Source organism: Phoenix dactylifera, chromosome 16 (assembly GCF_051530095.1).
Source record: "Phoenix dactylifera cultivar Ajwa chromosome 16, Ajwa_hap1_PhDact_Kaust_v1.1, whole genome shotgun sequence".
Lineage (NCBI taxonomy): Eukaryota > Viridiplantae > Streptophyta > Magnoliopsida > Arecales > Arecaceae > Phoenix > Phoenix dactylifera.
In genome coordinates, this window is record NC_143205.1 from 909,738 (window position 1) to 934,115 (window position 24,378).

Below are 24,378 nucleotides of genomic sequence, written 5' to 3' on the forward strand. Positions count from 1 at the left end.
GAATGATTATTAATCATTCATCAGCTTTCTTGATCAATCAGGAATCTTCTATGCGTGTGACCTCATAGGTTCGAACCTAAGCCGGTAGCATAGGAACAATTTCCTACACTAATCGATGTGACCATCTAGCAATGGTACCCGACGTCCAGATAGGCCGAATATATGCGAAGTAAATATTCTGGAACCCTAAACTATGGTTACTGTATAATTCAATCCCTTTGACACCTAATGCCAGGATGACTTAGAGCTCACTGTCAACCCTATAATTAGTACATTCATTAGGTGATTAACTTTAGATATCCCGTGACTCCTCACTGGGATTACCCTGGCCAAGGTTTTGCTAAATTAATCACAAGATATTAACTTCTGTTTTCAGGAGGGGTCAATTCAATCTTAACTCACAACTGACTACGCAAGTACTTGACTGCACCCAGTGATCTTCCGTCACTGAATTAGAAATTCAGGTAGTTCGGTACCAAAGTACAGTGAGTTGCTTGCTAGTCACAGGTTGCGGTCTCAGGTCAGAGAGCCAAACTTATATCCATATCCACTCGGAACATCTCTCGACAGTAGAGCGTTCCGGAATTGGTCACGTTCCGTGAAATGTACTCCTACACTTCACCTGTGTGGCATCCCAGTGTCTCCACACTCCTTGGTTAAGAGGACAACCAACGTATATGTCACACAACGACCTAATCTCGATAATGCTGTCGTCCTAGTAACAACATATCATTTGGTCGCGAACAAGTTTAAGGACTCAAGGATAAATCCTCCTTTATCATAACATAAGTCCTAAGGACTTCATCATATAAGAGTTCATTTGAAGATGAAATGATGAATAATGCCAATTAACACTTTATTAGTTTGTCAATTCATTTACAAAATTCAATCATCAATATGCTGACGATTGACATTTGAGATACAAATCCCAACAAGATAGAGACCCATAGATAGATACATTCGTATCTCCGATCATCTCTTGGCCGCCAGCCCCTGACTGGATGCAGAATCTAGAGGGCGGCTGGGGAGACCTCTCTGAAGAGTTGCTGCGCCAGGATGCCGATCCCGAACATCGATTCCGACTTTCACAAGACAACCGAATGGGAATTAATAACGCTTTAGAGGCGGTGGCGCAAATTGGCATCTTGCTGCTTCCTTACCTTGGGAGTCGAAGGATCCCGCGCATTGTCATCGACGATGGATCGGCCCAGCCTCCTCAAGGACGACCGCTGGTCGAGGTGTTCTTTGTGCGCATCGACAACATCGACGACGAGGACCCAGGCGACCTCTACGGCTGGATAACGGTCGCCGACGGATTGCGGACTCAATACATCTACAACCGAGCAAGAGGCGATTACGAATCCATCCGCCCCCGCGAGTTTGCTTTGCTGACTGGCCCAGGCCGAGCCATCTCAGCCTACGGGAGCTTCACCATCGATGTAGATCTCAAGGATAGGGATGCTGACTTGTCTCCAGATGACGAAGTCAGCCGTGGGCAGATCTCGTGGAACGTTTACAACACCACCAACGAGTACGACGAGCCTCTGTTTTGCCGCGTTGACGGCAAGAATGGTCAGATAACAGTGAAGTACGCGGTGTTAAGTGATGCGGTGGCGGCCATTCTGGAGGTCACGCTCATAGACGGAGACAGGGAAGACCCAGCCGAAGTTTATGGAGGACTTGCTGCTCTTAATGGTCTGGGTGAAAGTGAGCTCTTCCGAAAGGGGTCGGACGACTACATAGAAGTAAGACCTGGGCAGCGCATCCCGTTGTCGAGGTCCATGGTAGCAGTGCCGCTGTACTCCTCCCTCACAGTTCGAGCGGATCTATATGATCACGACAGCGACCCTTCTCCCAACGATGAGATTGCCAAGGGCACTGCAGTGTTCCCTGCTCGACTCGACGGTACATTCGCGGAGGAAATTTCTGGCAACGACGGTAAAATTCAAGTGAAGGTGACCTGGACCGTAGATATCTGAAGTATATATATGCTACTATATAAGGATGATGATATGAATAGGCTTGTGGTAGACTTTGATTATGCGTGTTGTTATCATGGTTGTCCGCTTTGCTTCCTGAGCGTTAGTGTATGTTATGAGTCCGAATCCTCTGCAATGTATGTGCTTTCCCTAGTAAACACTAAGTTTGCATAAATAAATAGTAATCTTGCAGAAATAAACATTGCATAAATGAAAAGGCTCAAAGTTGGACTTATTACGGAATTTATATAATGAATGAAAAGGCTCAAAGTTGGACATTCATATAAACCAATCTCAAACAACTTCGGCTCCCCCGAAAGATGATTGGTAAGCGACTTCAGTTCCAATCGAGAAGCCAATCGACACGTGCCAATAAAGACTCACAGTTCTGGCAATAGATCGTCGTGATAACGATAGGCCTGTTAACGAGCCGAGCCCGAGCTTGAGAGGCTTGGGCTCGGCTCGTTTCACATGAGCTTGGGCTTGGGCTCGGTACCGAGCTCTATATTGGACTCGAGCTCGGGCTTGCTTGGCAAAGCAAATGCTTGGGCTCGGGCTCCGGCTTGTTATGGCTCGGGCTCGGGCTCTCCCCAAAAAAAATCCCCCCGTTTCGCCCACACTTCTCTCCGTCATGCTACAAAACCCCCTTCTTGTCCCCCTCCTCTTCCCAAAATGTCCTTCTCCCCCTCTTCCGCCGACGACAACGCCACCGCCACCGCCTCCCCTCCAACCTCCTCAACCTCCTTCTTCCTCCAGAACCTCAACAACCTCCGCCTCGGCTACGCCATCGCCCTCAGCATCCTTGTCCTCCTCTCCACCGTCCTTCTCGCCTCCTACGTATGCTGTTGCGCCCACGCCCGAAGCACGAATCCCAACCCTAACGGTGGCAGCACCGGCACGGGCGGAAACTCCAACGGCGTCGTGCTGCCCCGCATAATCTTCATCGTGGAGGAGGAGGAAGACGACAAGGACAACAACGGCGAGGAGGGCGGAATTCCCGGACTTCAACGTGGAAGCGAAGAGCAGCGGGTGGGCAACTTACAAGCAACTCATCAAGGGCTTGCGCCGTCGATTGGGAGGGATACTTTCCCACGGTCGTCATGTGCTTCCTGCTCAAGAGAATCCACCTACCCGATGGTTCGACCTCGTGCTGCGAACCTATTCTCATGAGATCACGCTGAGGATCCGGCGGGCCAACCTCTACCTGGACGCCTACCGAATGGAGAACTCTATCCGGTGGTTGGAGTTTGGGAGGGATCCTGCTCCACATCTGATACCAGGATCCTCCTTCCTTGGCTTCGGTGGGGGATACCCCGCCATGGAAAATGCTGCCCGTCGGAGGAGAGAGGCCATAAACCTTGGCCAGGTGCAACTCACGACTGCCGTAAAGCAGCTCGCTACCTCCATGGTGGACCGAGAGAGGGCGCGGTCGCTGATCATCGTGATCCAGATGATCTGCGAATCGATTAGATTCATTCGTATCTCCGATCATCTCTTGGACAAATACAATTCAGAAGAGGGTTTGGCAGCCCCTGACTGGATGCGGGATCTAGAGGGCGACTGGGGAGACCTCTCTGCAGAGTTGCTGCGCCAGAATGAACATATCTTCTACAGCTAAAAGTTGGTGAAGCGCATTCAAAATCAATCAATGCCAGCCAATAGGGTCAAGCTCCATTTATTTTTTTATATTTATTGGTTAAGACCTGTACTTTATTGTGCCTGCACTTAATTCTTTCTATACTATACTATAACAAGTTTCAAAAAGTGATACTTGAAAAAAGGTCCATCTAAATTTTGAATTGGATTGTGTTGAGCCTAGGATAGGCTTGAAAAAAAATTTGGTTGATTGCCTAGGAAATCAACTAGGTTGATTGTGAGCCCAAGTAAAATAATTGGTGAAGATTTTGGTTGATTGCTTGTGACAATTAACTGGATTGATTGTGAGCCCATGAAAAACAATCAAACTGTAATCGTGAAAAGATTATTGTAAAATTTCCAAGAAAAAAGTCTTGGAGAGTAGACATAGATGCAGGGTTAGCACCGAACTACTATAAATTTTGTGTGTTTGTGTTACTTGATTTGCTTGCATTAATTTCTTACATATTTACTTATTACTCATTTGTTGAAATTAGTATTCATTTGTCAAGCTTTTATTTTAGTTGTATTGCTTTTAAATTTTCGAAAAGCCCAATTCACCCTCCTCTTGAGCTGCATGGCTGGGCAACAATGCATATCACTCTCCTACTACTTAGATTCGCAAAAATTTGATATAGGCATGTTTTCTTCTCAATAAGGTTATTGAGTGCAATGCACTACGTGGCAAAGCAGGTATCTAGCGGCCCCAACATCTCACCTTCGATGTGGTTCCTCATCAAATCCAACACCTATGTGTGCTTAATGATGGTCTGGTATATCTCTACCATCTACCTCACCCTACAAATTCTACAAATACCCTTAAACATCAAATCTATACAATAGCAAGCAGATAGGGTTCAAAAAATATATAGCATCCTGATCATCCGAATATCCCTGGTGGTCTTATCTTGTTGTCTGCTATCAATAAGCACTTGTACAACATGCTGCTTTCCTACCTAATCAATTACCTACTCCATTAAGCTCAAGATGTACTGGCATTGTGCACCTTGTTAGGAGCATCATCTAACTTATGAAAAAAAGTCTTCTTATCATAATATCTCAAAAATCTTCACCTGTTGGGCTTCATCGAACTATCACATATCAATGTCACACCATAAGTATAGCATTTGCTCTATATAATGCTATCAATCTCTCTAGCTCATCCTTGTTATTCCCAAGCAACTGATCATAAATATCCTTTGGCCCAGAGGATCGGCACTCTAACCAATTTTCTGGATAGAGCTGATAGTAGCATGATTGTAGGTGGTGTCTGCGGCATTTACTTTTATTTCATTTTATTTTAAAATCAACTTGACATATCAAACTCTCTGATTTTTCTACCTATCATGGTCTCCAAGAAGGTAACCAACCAGCTGACTGGTTGGCGGAGAAAAGGAGCTATTGGAGCAAATATTACTTATAACTATAACTATTTACATCCTTAGATTTTGTATCTTGTAAAAGCTAATTGTTTTGAATGTACTAATGAAAATAATTTATGTTGAGACTTTCCTTCCTTCTGAAAAGTAAAATCCATATTTTCCTTCTAAAATAATTATTCAATGACGGAAGTATACATGAATAAGCAAAATATACCACTAATATAAACATCGATGCATGTTGTAGCCTGGTGGTTGAGCGCTTGTCATTCAAACCAGTGATCTTAGAGATGGGGGTGGGGTTTATATAGTTTATTTTTAAAGAGGTTTTTTTTTTGGATATCCAGAACCGAACCTAAAAAGTTTTTGGGATCTAAGTTCAAATCCAAATTGTAAGATTTTATCAGTAAATATCCAAATTCAGATCCGGATCTAATCGGATATCAGAATTTCTATCTAATTACCATGGTCATATTTTACAAGACCTGACTAATTCTTTCTTATATGACCTCCAACACAATATGGCGTATGAGTAAGATTTTTTATCTCGACCAAGATCTCAGCCTTGATATATCAGTTTCTATTGGCATTAGTTACCTCCTGTTTAAGTCTGCGCCCTATTATCTCAATCGATATAAACAATAAAACTCAAGATATTGGTCGACATAATACGTTCATATATCCAGATAATTCTTGCATTTTCAAATAGTTTATCTTAATTCGTAAAGCTCCCAATCAATGTTTAGATATAGTTCTTATAATCCTGGGTTTAGCATATCGGAAGAGATTTTGATATCTCGTTCCAAAAATAAAGTTCAAGATCTCTAAAAATCTTGACTCTTTCCAAGTGTTCTTATTTACCATATCAGTTGAGACAAACCTAGATCTCGATTCATCTCAGACCGAAACCACTCACAGAGACAACTGATATATCATGATTTAAAAACGTTACATATTAGTGATTTAAAATTATATATTTGCACTTTATATAATTATGAGCGACCATAAATAAGCATGTTTTCATGATTGTTCGTTTCAATAGATTTCATATGGCAGGCTCATCAGCCAGTATTCATTATTATTAATTGCTCATATTCATACTTGATAATATCAATATACATTCTAATCCAGCTAATTGATTATTCCTTCGACTCATAGATTTCTCATATCTCTAGATTTGTATAGCTGATTAATCAGGAAACATGTTTCTCTTATTCTGAATTCCATGCATAAATGACTTTCTTCAGTATATTTTCAGTTTCTGACAAGAAACAAGGTGCTCTTCCGGAGGATTGGGGGCTAAAACATCTTCAAGTAAATGAATGCTAATAAGAACCAAATCAGAATAAACAACATAATTCAAGTAAGAAAAAGACGGTGCAACAGTACTCTGATGGCTCATGAAGTAAATGATTCATCTACAAGAAGAGAAGTCTCCATTGAGAAATTAATAATGAGGTACCACTAAAGCATGATAATTGACGGGCCTTCGTAGAAATTTCATATAGCAAGATGCATATTTAATACAGCATCGACACCCCTAGCTATTTTATCCAAATTCTCTTCCAATCAATGATCCAAAAGACCAAACCCAATGAACTCTATCATACCTAATTTAAACAATTCAATCATAATGATTCTAGACTCCTAGTCGAAATCCAAGTAGCTTTCACCCAATTAACCAGGACATGACCAAAATTAACCATGTCATGTAAACTCTTACCATATTCATTCATTCATTCCCAACCCAATAGATAGATTAGCTGACTTCAGTGCATTTGCACGTATGATTTCAAAATATTTAGAACTCCTTGGTTGAATCTAAGATAATTTATAAGTCCTTAAAGCTTCAATTACTGATATCCCCAAAGTTACCATCGTTCTTGATCTCTTTAGGAATCAAGAGGTGCTATAGTTGGTCTCTTTTACAGCAGCATATATGGAAGTAAGTTATTCAGGAAAACACTCCATGGAGGCTCTCTAAATGGACCTACGTAGGCCCAAGTAAAGATTAGCAGCCGGGAGAAGTGATTAGTTGCAACACCCTAAGATCTAAGTAGAAGGCACGTGAAGGATGATGCGCGCATGTATTGACTCTCAGTTTGCTACTACGTTTCATGAACGAATGCTATTTCCTGATAACCATGTCGATCGGAGAATAGTTTCGGTGATTCTCCTTTCTACTAGAGCTACATTTGAGGATTCATGACGGTATATATGCTAGATTTTAATTCTCCAAATAGGATGATCGCATGTGCGGTTCTTGATACCTGTCTCCATGAACTCAGAAGGGCATAGAAGTTTGGTGCTGGTTGGCAATCAGTTGTATCAATTGATTGATGACCATAAAGGCATGCCCGGAGAAGGATGCTGGTGATTAAGATAATTAACAATCACCATCACCAATCACCGATGTTGGAGAGACTCCGTCCAAACATAAATTAAGTCCAACATATGATTACTAGTTATTAAAAAATGCTACTCGAAATCTAATAATTTTATCAAACAAGCAAATTAACTCGATTTTAATAGGTTAAATAACAGATTAGGTGGATTAAATATATTAAGCATGGCCCCCACATCCCCAACGATGAAGCATTAATCTTTGTTCACATCTGGTACGATGGGCTGGTCATTTTTTAATGGTTGTAATACATCAAAACCGTCCGTAACAGAGAAATCACCCACATAAAAACAAAGTGCTCATACCGGTTGTTTGAACACGTGAAACACTAATCTTCCTATGCTGGTCAATTTTTAATAATTTTTGTAGCCGCAAGTTTCAGACTGTGTTCGCATTGTAGCTCGAGCAATCGTGAAGCCAAGTGAAACTGAGCTGAGCAAGCTAGTTGAGGCATACTAAAATCGGCTGTCTTCGGAGATGACCTGCAAGAATTCCGTTTGTCGGAGTATTTCCGGCGGGGACCTCTGATGTTTGAGTTAGAAAAGAGAGGCAATAACACATAAGAAAGAAAATTTTAGTAGAGTGTGCTCTCTAGGAATAGTATTGTATGCGTGATATATATTATTGTGTGTACCTGAGGTTCCCCGGGCTGTCTCTTTATATAGGGGAGCTCATTTTGTCGTTACTTGGGCTGATGTGCCGTGCACTAATAGCCAGATAATAGCCGGTGGTACGGCCACGACGTGAAGTCACTCTGCATGGGCGGCGTGCAGCACCAATCAGGCGTAGACTAAGGTGCTGTCGTAATTGCAAGCTGTCGGGGTCGTCGGTTGTTAGGACTGTCTGTCTATGTCGGCATGTGTCAAAGAGGCTCCTCGGTCAGAGACGAAGTTGTTCACTTCAGTTAGTTGGCTCCTCAGTTGGGACCAAAGTTGCTCTCCTCAGTCAGGGCCGAGGTTGTCGAGGTCGGTCCACCTGAGGTTGAGGCATCCAATATTTCCTCCATCACTTGCCCCCCACTTTCGAGGAGGAGCTGTATCTCAGTTTGGGCGATGGAAGTCGAAACATCACCCTGATAGAGGGCAAGACGTTTGCCAGGGGCATTAAATGGTCGACCGACCTTGAGGCATCGCCACATCTTGGGAGTCCCGAGGCGTCATCATTGCGGAGATTTCTTCGAGAAGCTATTACTACAGCAATCCTAGTGGATTGTCATGTCGTGTCCCGAGCTAACACATGCCTTGATCTCCCCAGGTAGTCGAATTGGCGCTTTGATCAGGATTGTCCGCGCCGCTATATATGGGCGTCCCCAACCTTCACTTTGTACTTTCTGCTTCATTTGTTCCCCCGCCCGAGTGCTCAAGTATTCAGGCCCCCGGGTGGTGCTCCGATGAAGCCCTTTGTCTCCCGCTTCGGCGTTCTCCATATGTCTCAACCTTGATCTTTTTCTCAGCCTTTCCCTTCATCTTTTTCTTGCCACTATGAGCGGGGTTGAGGCCAACGCCTCAGAGGGGAGTCGGTCGTTTGACCACTCTTCTATAGCTTGGCAGTCATCGCCTTCGAGTGAGGCTGAGTCCGAGGTTCGATCAAGGATGGATTATGAGGCACCCGTCCTTACTCAAGAAGAAATGGACCTCATCCGAGCTCAGCATTTTGTGCCTGTTGAGTTCACGTTTGGGCTTGCCAGTCATGGTGACCAGGTGACCAACCCTCGTCCTTCTTGGCTCGGCTTGTATAAGGAGACTCTGAAGGTCGGGCTGAGACTTTCTCTCCACTCCTTTTTTTTGCAGCTAATAAGGCCTTACAGCCTCATTCTGACACAACTAGTGTTGAATTCCTGGCAGGTCTTAGTTCGTTTCCGTTCTCTTTGTTTCCTTTGAAATATCCGAGCTGCATTGTCCCTTTTTTGAGGGTTCTTCATCTTAAAGAGGCATCCTTAGGATAGCTGCTGGTGGAGATGAAGTGCATCACGAAGAGGCAGGCAAGTACTCAAAGGATTGGATGGACTCGGGCCGAAGCCCAAAGAACCAGAATCGGGCCGCCTTGCGAACGATCGCGAGGAACGCCTTGCAAAGCACAATGTTGGTAGCTCTATGCAACATCATGAGAGCCTTGAAGCTCTCAAGGTGATCTAGACGATCTGAGGTTCCAACATACGGCTCTTTCTCGAAGATTTTAAACCAAGGTGGAATCGATGCCTTCATGATCTGCTAGGTGAAGGGGGGCTCCAAGGATAAGTTGAGGTCGTTGTTCGCCCTCAAAGTCTGTTCTTTGAGAGCTTGATCTGTTGGCCCATCTCCTCGATTCTCCTATCGAGATCAGCGTCTTGCTAAAGCGAGGGCTCTGCATGGCGAGGAAGCGAGAGGCTTGGAGCAAAGTTTTCGCTGGAATGGGAGCTTGGAGCACGTCATTTCCCATCCCGGTCGGAACTGCTTTGCTAAGTCCATCGCTCTAATGCAATCGCTTAGGGTCCCAGTGCCAAGAGCGATGGCTGACCAGGTGCCTGCGGTGCACCGACGATTGGGAGTGGCGGCCGGACTGGCTAGATTTCAGCCGGATCGGCTCCGGTCATGTTGTTGCCTGCTGCAGGCCCTAGACCACTGCGGTCAGCTCCTACACCTATTGAATGAACAGGTTGAACTGCTCATTGCCCACAGACTGTTGGGTTGTGGATCCTGATTCATTTCCTTTTTCAAGACCCTTATGCGGTCTATGGTGGTGGAGGATCAAGAAAAGACAAGTCGGAAAGAGTTCGAGAAGATTCAGAGTTGAATTGGCAAGAAAAAGTCTTCAGCGGGGTCACGAGTCGACTCCAGCAGACTTGGAGTCGACCCTAGCACGCAAGCAGATTTGGCACAGTTTTGGAGTCGACTCCAGACCTGCAGGAGTCGACTCCCACAAGCAGACAGAAAGTTATTTTCTGGGGACTTTTTCACGAGTCAACTCGCAGAACTGCGGGAGTTGACTCGAGCACAGGTTTCACGCAAAGCTGAGTCGTGAACAGGGTCCAAGTCAAGATTTTTTGAGTCCTAATCAAAGTAAGAGACTAGAAGATATATATAGACTTCTTGAGGAACACAAGGGTAGGTTTAGGGCAAGTAGAGGCAAGAGGCGGCAAGCTAGAGAAATCCCAGAACTCATCAACAAGAGGTTCCAAAGAGATCCAAGCATCCAAGGAAGGCGGTAGAACAGTTTGTTCTTGGCATGCATCAGGAAGATGACGTGTTGTTCGTCTTGAGAGAGATTATTTATTGTGAGAAAGAGAGTTCGTTCTCATCTCCTGAATCTCGGTAACTTCTTTTGATCATATAGTAAAATATTAATCTATGCGGCTATGGACGTAGGAGCAAGAGATTCCGAACCACATAACTTTGTGTGTCTTGTGCATGTGCTATTGGTTTGCCGTGTTTTTCTTTTTTCTCCTATTATTTCTTGTATTCCACAATCGTAGGGTTGATCCCTAACACAGACGCAACAGATTATTCCGGCAGAGCAGGTTCCGAGCTCTGCAACAACCTTTGGGAGGTTGAAACGTGGCATTGCGTGGCATGCGATGCACTGCGGGCTCCTCGTGACCTCATGCTAGTTGTCTCTCCGTCCATTAGATGTCGATGTAGCAGGGTTAGGACCCTTCCTCTAGCGGCAATATGTTGCCACAGAATCTAGACCGAGGTCGGATTGCAGCTCGAACGACCCTAGAGCCGACCGGAACCAAGCTGAGCTGGCTAGTTGAGGCGTGTCGGAACCGGCTTTCTCCGAGGATGACCTGCAAGAAATTTGCTTGCTGGAGTGTTTCCTTTCTTTCCTTTTCCCTCCTTTGTGGGTTTCTCGTTTTGAATGCCACAACCATCCCAGTTTATAATGGCATAGCTCTATATACCTCATACCGGGTGATTTCGGACGGTTCCGTATTCGTTTGCACCAATAATATTGCCACATTTTTTTTAAGGTTTAAAACAGATTTTTTTTTCAAGTTTTTTCATCTGTATGTGTTAAACTATCCAGATATTGTAGCTTTCATCAATTAACAGAGTCTCCAATTTGCATCTCTACAATTGTGCATATATATATATATATATATATATATAACGTAGAGGCAACTGACGTTATCGTAATATAAAACATAGAGGCACTGCTATAGCGAGTTTTCCTAAAATGGGTTCTTTTGTGCTTTTGTTTCCGTAGCTATATAGGTTCAGTTGTTTGGTTAATTTCATTTAAAATAAGTTTCAAAGTAAGCACTTAGGCAATTGTTATTGGCTCACTTTTCAAAGGGTTACATCCTTTTGGCTTCCAAATTATTTTTGTATCCTTTCGTGACAAACACAAGCGAAACCACCAATGATTTTTTTCCGATCACAAACATGGTCTCCAATGATATACACATTTATTAGAAATGTTGATATCTCTCCTCCATTCTTCTCATCATATCGACTCTCTTGTTTGTTAGATTTCTCATTCTTAATTAAACTTACCCTTAATAGAGTAGATGGGGGACCGGGGTCGAGTTGCCACCCCGATCGAGGATGAGGCCGAGTTCGAGGTCTGATCGGGCCGGATCATGGGGCCAAAACATTAATCTTTTGTACGCATCCAGTATGGTGATGCTGGTGGTCATTTTTTAATGGTCTCAAGATATCAAAAGTCTTGGTGATAGAGGAATCACTCACATCAAAACAAAGGGCTCATCCCGGTCGTCGGAACACATGAACATTAATCTTTTGTACACATCCGGTATGATGATGCTGGTGGTCAATTTTTAATGGTTTCAAGATATCAAAAATTATGGTGGCAGAGAAATCACCCACATAAAAACAAAGTGCTTGAGTCCCGGTTGTTGGAACACATGAACATTAATCTTTTGTACACAACGGTATGATGATGCTGGTGGTCAATTTTTAATGGTTACAAGATATCAAAAATCTTGGTGGCAGAGAAATCACCCACATAAAAAAAAAAAAAAAAAAACAAAGTGCTCGTCACAAAGGGATGGCTACTTTCAAGAGAGAAATCATCCAAATTGGAAAACGCGGTCTTGGCTATAAATTGGGTCCAAGGGGGCTTCGGTATCTCCCTATCTGATCGCAGGACAGCTGATCAACAACAGCCAGTCGAAAGTAGTGGAACCTAATGGCGGAATTCACGGAGGAGTTCCACGTGGAAGCGAAGAGCAACGGGTGGGCAACTTACAGGCAGCTCATCGAGCGCTTGCGCCGTCGATTGGAAGCGACTCGTTCCCACGATCGTCCTGTGCTTCCTGCTCAAGAGAATCCACCTACCCGATGGTTCGACCTCGTGCTGCGAACCTATTCTCATGAGATCACGCTGAGGATCCGGCGGGGCAACCTCTACCTGGACGCCTACCGAATGGAGAACTCTAACCGGTGGTTGGAGTTTGGGAGGGATCCTGCTCCGCATCTGATACCAGGATCCTCCTTCCTTGGCTTCGGTGGGGAATACAACGACTTGGAAAATGCTGCCGGTCAGAGGAGAGAGGCCATAAACCTTGGCCAGCAGCAACTCACGACCGCCGTAAATCTGCTCGCTACCTCCACGGTGCGCCGAGAGAGGGCACGGTCGCTGATCATCGTGATCCAGATGATCTGCGAATCAGTTAGATTCATTCGTATCTCCGATCATCTCTTGGACACATACCGCGACGGTTCGCCAGCCCCTAACTGGATGCAGAATCTAGTGCACGGCTGGGGAGACCTCTCTGAAGAGTTGCTGCGCCAGGACGCCGATGCCGAACATCGCTTCCGACTTTCACAACCCAACCGAATGGCAATTTATAACGCTTTAGAGGCGACAGCGCAAATTGGCATCTTGCTGCGTCCTTGCCTCGGGCCTCGAAGGATCCCGCGCATGCCCCGCGACGATGGACCCGTCCGGCTTCCTCAAGGACGACCGCTGGTCGAGGTGTTCTTTGTGCGCATCGACAACATCGACGACGAGGACCCAGGCGAGCTCTACGGCTGGATAACGGTCGCCGACGGATTGCGTACTCAATACATCTACAACCGAGCAAGAGACAATTATGAATCCATCCGCCCGGGCCAGTTTGCTTTGCTGACTGGCCCAGACCGAGCCATATCAGCCCTCGGGAGCTTCACCATCGATGTAGATCTCAAGGATAGGGATGCTGACCCGTCTCCAGATGACGAAGTCAGCCGCGGGCAGATCTCGTGGAACGCTTACGACACCACCAACGAGTACGACAAGGCTCTGCTTTCCCGCGTTGACGGCAAGTATGGTTCGATAACAGTGAAGTACGCGGTGTTAAGCGATGCGGTGGCGGCCATTCTGGAGGTCACGCTCATAGACGGAGATGGGGAAGACCCAGCCGAAGTTTATGGAGGACTTGCTGCTCTCAATGGTCTCGGTGAAAGTGAGCTCTTCCGAAAGGGGTCGGACGACTACATAGAAGTACGTCCTGGGCAGCGCATCCCGTTGTTGAGGTCCATCGTAGCAGTGCCGCTGAACTCCTCCCTCACAGTTCGAGCGCTTCTGTATGATCACGACACCGTTTCTCACGACGATGAGATTGCCAACGGCACTGCAAAGTTCCCTGTTCAACTCTCCGGTACATCCCAGGAGTATATTTCTGGCAAGAACGGTAAAATTCGAGTGAGGGTGACCTGGACCATGGATATCTGAAGTCATATATATGCTACTATATATGGATGATAATATGAATAAGCTTGTGGTGATTATGCGTGTTGTCATCATGGCTGTCCGCTTGCTTCCTGAGCATTAGTATATGTAATGAGTCCGAATCCTCCGCAATGTATGTGCTTTCCCTAGCAAACACTAAGTTTGCATAAATAAATAGTAATCTTGCAGAAATAAACATTGCATAAATGATAAGGCTCAAAGTTGGACTTATTACGGTATTTGTTGGGGGGAAAAGTGGGTTACTTGGCGCATATGGTCGGAACGCCCAAATCTGGCGGCAAGCACGGTCTCGACGAGCGCAACCTCGGCACGCACGGTCTCAACGAGCGTGACCTCGCCAAGCTCGGTCTCGGCCGGGCAAGGCTAATTGACCTCGAGGCCAAGAAAGACCCAGTCAAAAGCTGAGACCAACTCCAACCCCGACGAAAACCAAGCCGACCTCTACGTCGTAACGCCTACATAAAGAAGGAGTCATCAAGTCCGCCACATTCGGGATCAAATCCCGCAACCTCCGCCACAATGGCTGTCAATATTTGAATCCACACAATCTCAACCGATCGCCAGCTAGCCCGAAATCTCGGGCCATCTAAGGGCCTTCGCCGGAACTTCCGGCCAAAGGCTTTTTGCAGGTCCGCCAGAGACAGCCGTCCGCCACCGCACCGGCAGCAGAAGCGCCTCCTCCTCGGCTCGCGGTCGTCTTCGGTCCAATTTCCAGCAATAGTTGGCGCTAGTGGAGGGTTTCTCAACCTCGAGAGGTAGTGGGGCATGCCTCATTCTCACCAGTCCGGATGGAGTGGTCGCGGAGCAAGCTTTACGCCTCGAGTTTCCGGCCTCGAACAATGAAGCAGAGTATGAGGCGCTCATTGCCAGACTGAAACTGGCAAAGGAGCTCAAGGTTGGCAACCTAAAGGTCTTTAGCGATTCCCATTGGTCGTGAGCCAAATCCTAAGAGACTTCGAAGCAAGGAAGTCGTCAATGCAAAAGTACCTTCAGAAGGTGCGGGATATCACCTCCATGCTAAATAATTTTGACATCCAGCACATCCCTAGAGCAGAGAACGCGAGGGCTGACCTGCATGAGCGAGCTCCCGAAGACCACAATGCTCGAGTACCTCAAAACACCAAGTACCGAGGAGCCGGAACCAGTCCTCTGCGTTGAAACCGAGCCGAGCTGGATAGATGCATTTGTCGACTTCCTACAGAATGAAATTCTCCCCGATGATGAGCTCGAGGCCCGCCGAATCAAATGCCAGGCTTCCCGATACCTCTTGTATGAAGGCAAGCTCTATCGCAGGTCCTTCATGTCTCCGCTCCTTAGATGCCTTCGCCCCTCGGAGGCGGATTTGCCATGCGAGAAATCCATGAGGAGATATGCGGAAACCACCTAGGAGGTCGAGCCTTGGCCCTCAAAATTCTACGCCAAGAATACTACTGGCCTACACTTTAAAAAGACACCGCAAGTTTTGTTCAAAGGTGTGACTGATGCCAGAGGAACGCTAACATTCAGCGCCGACCCTCAGTTCCACTGACCTCCATCAGTGCTCCCTAGCCGTTTGCCCAATGGGCAATCGACATCTTGGGATCGTTCCCCCAAGCTACCAGACAAAGGAAGTTTCTTATTGTCTCCATCAACTATTACACCAAGTGGGTCGAAACCAAGCTAGTGGCCCAAATCACCGAGTCAAAGATGCGAGATTTCGTCTGGAAATCGATAATTTGCAGTTTTGGACTCCCCCGCGTCCTTATATCCAACAACGGCCGATAGTTTGACAATGCCCGCTTCAGAAAATTCTGCTCCGAGCTCGGCATCGACCATCGTTTCACCTCGGTCGCCCATACCCAGACTAATGGAGAGACGGAGGTGACAAATCGGACAATCCTTCAAGGTCTTAAAGCCAGACTGGATCGATCTAAAGGGCAATGGGTCGAAGACCTATACAATGTCCTCTGGGCCTACAGAACCATGTTTCGAATCCCTATCGGTGAAACTCTATTCAACCTAGCCTATGGAATGGAAGCAGTCATTCTCTTGGAGATAGGGCTTCCATCGCCAAGGGTAGAGAGCTACGATCACTACAAAAGAAAGGATATCTTCCGGCGCTTTTTTTGGTCTTTACCGACGCTTTTAAGCGTCGGTAGATATCCACCCAATGCCCCCCAAAGCGTGGGTAAGACGTTGGGTAGGTGGGCGTGGGCTCGATCTATGCCGATGCTTTTAAGCGTCGTTCATCCGCGACCTAACTGACGCTTAAAAGCGTCGGCGAACTTAAACCGACGCTCCAAATGGTTGGTTTCTGTCGAACTAGGCCGACGCTTAAAAGTGTCGGCTTATGGTTCTTGACCGACGCTATAAAGCGTCGTTAAAGGCGTACCAGATTTCGTGCCACTTGCTATTTCCGATGCTTAAAAGCGTCGGCAATAGAATTTTTAAAAAAAAAAAATTCGTAAAAGCAATTTTTAATACTCTGTATACATTAAATTCTAACAAAACAAATACACTAAATCACATAGATAACAAAATACACATCACAAATAATAAACTTTTCATTCAAAATATTCATATTATCATATTTGATTACATTGTACTTCAAAAATATTCTAAAAACATACATCTCAAATTCCTAAGTACACAATCTACGATGTATCAAGGGTCGACGGCATCATCATCGAGTAGATGAAGTATCAGCAATCTACAAGAAAAAAATACTTTAGAAACTAAAAATACGAAAGTCATCACGCTCATACAAGAATACATTATAATTACATAAAATATTCAAATAGATTTAGTTATGTACCGGAGGAGCAAATCTCTGCAAAAAAGATGAAATATGGTCAAGCTGATCCTGCAAAGATTGTATCTTCAACTCTTGGCTCTTCTTCAACTTCGCCATATCAGTCATATGACTCTGCCTCATCTTCTCTATCCTTGTCTCATATGACTGCTTTATCTGTACCATCTCTGTCTTCAAACTACAAACCTCTGCAGTGCTATTACCTTGTCTGGCATCTTGGGTATATCGGCTTACTGCAGACAGCTGAGTGGAGGTAACTCCGACACCGTAACCCCTCACGCGACCATAACGTTCTGGGCCTATCAATTCGGCATAGACCTAAGCCTCGACGCGACTGGCCGCGTCGGATGATGATGACTCCCCGACGCACTCTGAAATAAGAGTTGTGGCTCTTTCCTATATCTCTCTCAAAAAAAAAACAGTCACATTAATATTTTAAAAGAAGTAAAATTAATAAGAAAATTTTGAACAAATAAAAAATGAATACATACAACTATATCTCTCGACTCGTCCCGGACAAAGCTGCCATCTCGGTGAGTGTGGGTCATCTTATAAAACTCTACCTCATCAGGCTCCCTTCCATGCTATACTATCTACGCATACGGAAAATATATTGGCATACTATATATCATGATACGTGCTATATGTTAGTAGAGTTTCAAATAGTTTCAAAAGAACTTACGAATTTATTTCTACGTCTCGTATAACTCTTCGAGCCTGAAGTGTGAGGAACTGCTTGAGATGCTCGTGCAGCTCTGCCAATATTAGAATATGTCTGCCAAAATAAAAGCACACAGTATAATATGATTCAATGTATATATTTACACATAGTACAATATACGTAACCTGTCCTCTTTCAGAAAACCAGTAGTGAACAAGCTCCCTCCACTACTGAGGGTATACATCAGGAGGAGTCACACGAGCAACCTCCTCCTCTGTCATACCCTCGCGCTTGAAGTCCGTCTTCAATTTTGCTTTATATTCTTTCCATTTGCGGTTGAGGAACTTTAGCACCCAATCATGACTCTCTGGAGGGAGTACAAACTTATCCTACAAAAAGATACAGAATGTTATAATAATATAGAACCTCAAAAGTAAAATTATGGTAGTAAGCAAATTAACACACAAGAGGTGTCAAATAAAAAAGAACAAATTCAATTCATTACCTATATAAGTCTAAGAAGCTCAACCTTATACGAAGGAAGCATGTCATTTCACTTCGTATAGTTGAGCGGACACAGCTGACCCTTGCGTGCAACCGATCCTAAAAAGCTTGATAGAAGACTTCCAGCTCTATTGATGGGTTGCCCCAATTCATTGCATCGGATGATGATCTTCTCACTTGGAGGAAGCTTCCACACATCCTTTGCTTGAGTGGGTCCCCGTCTCGTCCTCACCATCCCTTGTCCATCTATTAAAATTAAATAAAATATGTCTTAAAAAGTTGAAGACAAATATGAACATAAAATATGAACTTTAAATCGAATTACCCTGGATCCGGAGCTCATCCTCCGGGCAATCAGCAGGAGGCTCGTGTTGAGATCCTGACTCGTGCTGCTGGTGCTCACATGGCTGCTGGGACTGCAGGGACTATTCAGAAGTAGATCCCACCTGAGAATGCTGGAACTCCACATCTCTAAATCGTCTCCCTCGGGGCATATTGTTACCTGGTATGCACAAAAAAGAATCAATATTGGTTAAATGATAAATTTATACTAAATAAAGTTCCCCACCATCTTTTGCTCTTATTTTAGTTTAGTGAGTTCCCCACCATCTTTTGCTCTTATTTTAGTTTAGTGAGTTCCCCACCATACTGCATGCTGCGCGTAATGCAATCGATAATTATGTATCTCACTTGCAAAAGCAAAGTTTCATAATTTACAAGCATTGGATTGTGCTTCATTGCTTGGTCTGAAGTTGCAAAAAATGAATGTTACCAATTTGTGTTAGCATCTAGAAAAAGGATGTTAAGAAGGCTTGGAAAAAAAGTGGGGAATTTGATTTATGATAGCCACTTCCCCCTTTTCCCCTAGTAAGAAGAGAGAAAGCCACTTACAAGAAGAAAGCTCATTCAAGATCCTCCTAATAATTGGGTCTAAATAGCCAGCGAGAAAGGACTGTGAATAGAAGCAATGCTTTTAGCACAATCAAATTACCGAGCCCTTAGGTATATTCTAAATGCCAAACCCCACAGATTCAACAATTTTTCTGTTCCCAAAAGAAATTGATGATAACAAAGTATCAATGCAGTTAGCCTTTCAAATTCTTCCATAATTTTAATATCAACCAGCAAGCTTTATACTTTGTTTCACTAATGTCCGGTATACAAAGTGCAAATAAACAAAAAAATAAAAAGATTACATGCGGAATTCTTATGAACATTGTTTTAAAAACAGCCACTACAGCAGCTATAGTGGCCATTATATAGATATTATGTGATTGTAGACATTATATAGATATTAGCATGACATTATGTTGTTAGATGGTTGATATTTTCATTGCTTTGGCCTTGATCTTTTTTCCTTATTTGTTGCATGAAGTTGATATAAAATAATGATTTTTGATACTTCATAAAAATATATTGATATGTTTCAACAACCCATTTTGAGTACATGGTGCCCACTGTAGCACCTGCCATCTGCTCTTCGCCATGAAACCCCCTGGCTACTATGTTCCTGCAATCCACTTTTTAGTACATTGCTCATGAAGGATTTTAAAGAGTCCTTTGCTTCCATTTGAGTTCACTCCTTGCCTCTATCTACTCCTGAATGGAGATAAGCATTGCCACCTTTCCCTTTGAAAATATGAGTGTGATTGGAACACTTGTGTTTAGTTCATTAGTTGTTAAGGGTTTCCCTTTCTTGTGCACTTTCAACTTCTTGTAAATTATAAATGTAGATACTATGATTACATAATCCTAATACACAATGCATTGTCATATTTATCTACTTCAAACATTGTCGACCAATCAAATACAACAAAAAACTCCATCAGAGAAATAACAAAATTCAAATTGCAGCCACTCATCATCATCACCTATGTCATTTCCAAAAGCAAAGTTTCATAACCAATTTACAAGCATTGGATTGTGCTTCATTGCTTGGTCAGAAGTTGCAAAAAATGAATGTTACCACTTCCCCCTTTTGTGTTAGCAAAGTTTCATAACCAATTTACAAGCATTGGATTGTGCTTCATTGCTTGGTCTGAAGTTGCAAAAAATGAATCTCACTTAATTGACATACTAACACAAATTTATGTTGTTTTTATGTGGCTGTGGTCATTTGGTCAAATAGTGAACCAGTTGGATCTCAAGGTAGTATTATCTAAACCCTAATTATGCTTTTCTCTTTTCCCTCCAATATGAATCATGATCTAGTGATTTGCACAAATGACTGTGAATCTGAATTGGGACCGAGCTTCTTGATCAAGATTTCTATGGTTCATAATACTCATGTTTCCTTCCTTTGATTAAAGGTTCTTGGGGAAGCTGGGGGGTTGGATTTGTTCACTGATCCTAGGCCTATTAATCTCCAAGGAGGAAAAAAGTCCAACATGATTCAGGCCGGAGAGTGTTGGGTTGATAAAAACGGTACTCAAATGGGCTTACAAGCCTATAAATCCAGTAGAAAATTTAGTCCAAATCTTGATAGATTATCTAAATAGGCTCTTAGGAGAACTGATTTGATACTTAATTTTTTAACTTAGCCAAATAGCAACAAAATAATAAAAAATAATAATTGTTCAATGTGCATCAACGATCATACTTATCAGGGTTGCCGCTCGATCGAGGTTTGAGGTCTGCTCGGACGGCGCCGGAGAGGAGGGAGGAGGAGGAGATCCTCGGGTGGAGGCAAAGCTAGAGTATCAGTAAAAAAAGAAAAAAACACCCACGAACACACAAACAAGAAGAGGCGAGGAGGAGGAGAACAAGCAAGACGAGAAGGAGGGAGAAAAGGGAGGAGGAGAAAAATACCTCAGGTGGAGGTTGGGGTTGGTCGTTCGGCGCTGGAGAGGAGGGAGGAGGAGAGGAGGTTGGAGTCAGATGCTCGGCACCGGAGAGGAGGAAGACGGGTGGCAAAGGCAGCGCCGAAGAGGAGGAAGACGGAAGCTAGGGCAGTGCCGGAGAGGAGGAAGACGGAAGCTAGGGCAGTGCCGGAGAGGAGAAATAGGGCAGAATGAGGGAGGGATCGATCGGGGTCGGGCGCTGGGTTTTAAGGGTTTCTAGCCTTAGACGACGCTTAGAAGCGTCGTCTTTGATCGACGCTTATACACGTCGTGTTTACTCGACGCTTATAAGCGTCGTCTTAGGCCGGGGACAACAATGACGCTTAAAAGCGTCATCCTAGGTCCAGTTCCCACGCTTCCCAGCAACGCTTTCGCTAGACGACTATGACGACGCTTTTAAGCGTCGTTGATTCTTCAAAATGCCGACGCTCTTAAAAAGCGTTGGCAAAATTTAGCACAACAGAAAATTTTGCCAACACTTTTTCCTAGCGTCGGCAAAAAAGGGTCGGCTTTTTCTAATTTTACTGTAGTGGATGCAGACTCGAATTCACCGCGACTCCGAAACAACCAAGATCTCCTCGAAGAAATGAGGAAAGCCGCTCGAGTCCTCATGGCGGGATACCAGCAGAAAGCGGTACAATATTACAACTCTAGAGTGAAGGTCAAGCTCTTCAAAGTGGGTGATCTCGTCCTGAGGAAGATCGAAGCATCTCGGCCTACGGAGCAAGGGAAACTTGCCCCGAATTGGGAAGGACCATATCGAGTCGCCCAGGTCCAACGGCCCGGAGCATACAAATTGGAGTCCCTCGATAGAACCCTCATTCCCCGAAGTTGGCACTCCGAGAACCTCAGGATGTATTATTAGTAAAGCCCTTTTTAAGGGTCTTCAATATTTGAAAATCCACCTAATAAGATATTCTTCAAAGATTTCTCCTAACCATTCAAAACTTCTTCTAATGATGATCTGCTTGTGAACCTCAGGATGTCTCTAAAATGTCTCGAATCATTTGGGGAGACCTAACAACGCTCGACCAAGCTCGGGATAATCCGACCAAGTTCGGGATGCCCCACTGCGTCGACCGCGAGCCAAGTCTCCCTCAACCTCAGGTTCTATCTAATGATGGCCCGACCAAGTTCGAGACGCTCCGCTGCGTCGACTGCGAGCCAAAGCTCCCTCGACCTCGGGTACTACTGAACGGAAATCCAACTATAGCTCGGGATGCCTAAGGAAAATACTACAGGTCGAAGGGCACTCAAGTTCCAACGGCCGAATAACAGCCCGGCGTCGACCTGCACTACGACTAGATCCGAGCCTGAAGACTTAGTAAAATTCTTCAAAAAATGTCGGAATCACATTTGAAAATAGGCGACGCGTGAAGTCCCGCCCAAACAATTGAAGACAAAGGATTCGTCGAAAGCACAAAAGACAAGTTCAAAGACACAACAAAATTGAAGACCGCATGTGTTCTATTGATAAAAAGCCATAAGGCTAAGTACAAAATATTGGCTCTGAGGCCGACCCACTTAGCCGCACAATGGCTTCAGTGGCCGACCTCGTTTACAAAAAGAAAAGAGGAAGGAAAAGCTAAGTCCTAAGATATCTCTGGGGTAGCGATGATCTCGACATCGACCTCGGGTTCTCCCACTAGAATCGCCCCGGGATCCCCTACAGGAGCAACCCCGGGATCCTCTGCTGGAGCAGCCTCGAGAGCATTTGCTGTAGCAGCCTCGGGTGAAATTTCACAGGCTGCCTCGGGAGCTACCTCGGACTCAGGCTCAACGGGCACAGGAGCAGGGCTGTCCGGAGCATCCTCGCCTTTAGCGACCCCAAACAGACGAGGTCGAAAGCTGCTAAAGTCAAGCTTGGGATATACCCTTTGCGCTTGAGCCCGAAAATCCTCGAAGCCCCGGATGAGCCCGTCAATAGCCTCCTCCTCCAGCTCCTCATGGTACTCTGCTGACTTCCGAAAGATCTGCACCGCGTTCCAAGCTTGCTCCGTCAACTTCTTCTCCCGAGCTTCAAGCTGCTCGATCTTCAGGCGGAAGACTCCCAACTCATATTTCTTCCCCGCGAGCTCAGAATGGGTGTCGGCCAAACGTGCTTCAGAGGCACGGAGCTCCGACCTAGTCAGAGCATGCGAGGCCTCTTCCTCATCAAGGTGCTCGGCCTTGGAACTAAGCTCGACCTCGGCAGCCTCCGCCCTCACAGTGGCCTCCATCCGCTTGGCCTCGGCTTCGGCGAGCTTCTTCTCAGCGAGCTCCTGCCCCTTCTGACTCTTCCAAGCCAGATTCTGATAGTTAGCCAACGCAGAGGCTAACACATCGATTTCGTGGAGGTGCTGCAACGAAGGAAAGCGATGGTTAGCCGAGGTCAAAAACTTAAAAGGACATGAAAGTGAAAGTACGAGAAAGACTTACTCGGACGGCGGAATAGTAGGCCTGGTCGACAAAATCACCGATCTCGCCAGCTTCGAGCTCGGCTCAGTCGGCTGGAAGCAACGCTCCACGGACGACCTTGCGAGCGACTTCGCTATTGCGGAGAGCTGAGTCATCCTCGAAAACCAACCACTCGGGGTAGTAGAGCCTCCTCTCAGGGCGATCATCAACCCCTGAAGAGCTCGGGAGATCAGGCCTTGAAGAGCTCGGCGACGGAGCGTGCAAAGAACTCGGGACCCCGAGACCGCTGCCCGGCTCGGGACCCGAGAGCCGCAGATGGACGACCTTGCGGGCATTTGGAGGGCCCGAGGTCGGGCGGGCACAGGCCGCTGATCCTTCTGCAGCCTCGGCAGAAGCTGCGCGCTTGGTGGGGGGAGCCTCTTCTGATCTAGACTCCCCAATCCTCTTCTTACTGTTCTTCCGAATGAGCTGGAAAGTTTCTGCCTCAAGATCTTCGACCTCCACAGGGGAAGAAGTTGAGGTCGGCCTAGGCCTCTTCCTGGATGAAGGACGAGCTCCACCAGCCTCGGCCACTCTCTTATTGTACCTAGCAAGGAGGGCCTCATTGCTGGACACCATCCCTGCGATCTTTGAAAAAAAAAAAACTCAAGTATCAGACCAACCCTAAAAAGAAAGGGAGGAAGAAAAACAGAAAAAATGAAACGAAGAACGATAGAATGAAGGGAGGAGCAGTACAACCGCCCTTACCCCCAGGACGCACCGAGCTCAGGCCAACGTTTATCAAGGTCTCCTCGCTCAGGAGGTCATTCAGAAGGATATCCCCCTTTAGACCGCGAAGAGCTGCAAGGATTTTCTGCTCGCTCATGGTTAGTTCAGGGGTCTTATTATTGGTCTTAAGTATCGGCAGGCCCCACGACGGGTTGAACCCCCACGGATGCTCGGAGGAGAGAAAGAAAAACCTCTCCTTCCATCCACGGATGGAGGAAGGAACACCTCGGAACAGCGGCCTACCTCTTCGAAGGATAAAGTACAGCCACCTTCCGTCTGCGGGGTTGGATTTCAACATATAACACTCGCGGAAGACGTTTACCGAGGTCGGTATCCCATGAGCAA

The 24,378-nt window shown here is 45.4% G+C and overlaps 3 protein-coding genes across 3 annotated transcripts; all 3 read left to right on the forward strand.

Moving 5' to 3' along the window:
* Positions 1 to 1,001: 1,001 nt before the first annotated feature.
* Positions 1,002 to 1,979, forward strand: LOC103695937 (60 kDa jasmonate-induced protein-like). The gene has a single exon (XM_008777389.4). The coding sequence runs from the start codon at positions 1,002 to 1,004 to the stop codon at positions 1,977 to 1,979; it is 978 nt and encodes a 325-aa protein (XP_008775611.3).
* Positions 1,980 to 3,198: 1,219 nt separating this feature from the next.
* On the forward strand, positions 3,199 to 3,597 carry LOC149751079 (ribosome-inactivating protein charybdin-like). Its single transcript, XM_089927908.1, has one exon. The coding sequence runs from the start codon at positions 3,199 to 3,201 to the stop codon at positions 3,595 to 3,597; it is 399 nt and encodes a 132-aa protein (XP_089784034.1).
* Positions 3,598 to 12,371: 8,774 nt separating this feature from the next.
* LOC120104165 (60 kDa jasmonate-induced protein-like) lies at positions 12,372 to 14,247 on the forward strand. The gene has a single exon (XM_039114750.3). It carries the CDS (start codon positions 12,528 to 12,530, stop codon positions 14,052 to 14,054), a length of 1,527 nt encoding a protein of 508 aa, XP_038970678.2. The 5' UTR covers positions 12,372 to 12,527; the 3' UTR covers positions 14,055 to 14,247.
* The last annotated feature ends 10,131 nt before the right edge of the window (positions 14,248 to 24,378 follow it).

Bases quoted from the DNA above. Each gene is read 5' to 3' on its own strand.
- LOC103695937 (XM_008777389.4), top strand. From the start codon at position 1,002: ATGCAGAATCTAGAGGGCGGCTGGGGAGACCTCTCTGAAGAGTTGCTG.
- LOC149751079 (XM_089927908.1), top strand. From the start codon at position 3,199: ATGGAGAACTCTATCCGGTGGTTGGAGTTTGGGAGGGATCCTGCTCCA.
- LOC120104165 (XM_039114750.3), top strand. From the start codon at position 12,528: ATGGCGGAATTCACGGAGGAGTTCCACGTGGAAGCGAAGAGCAACGGG.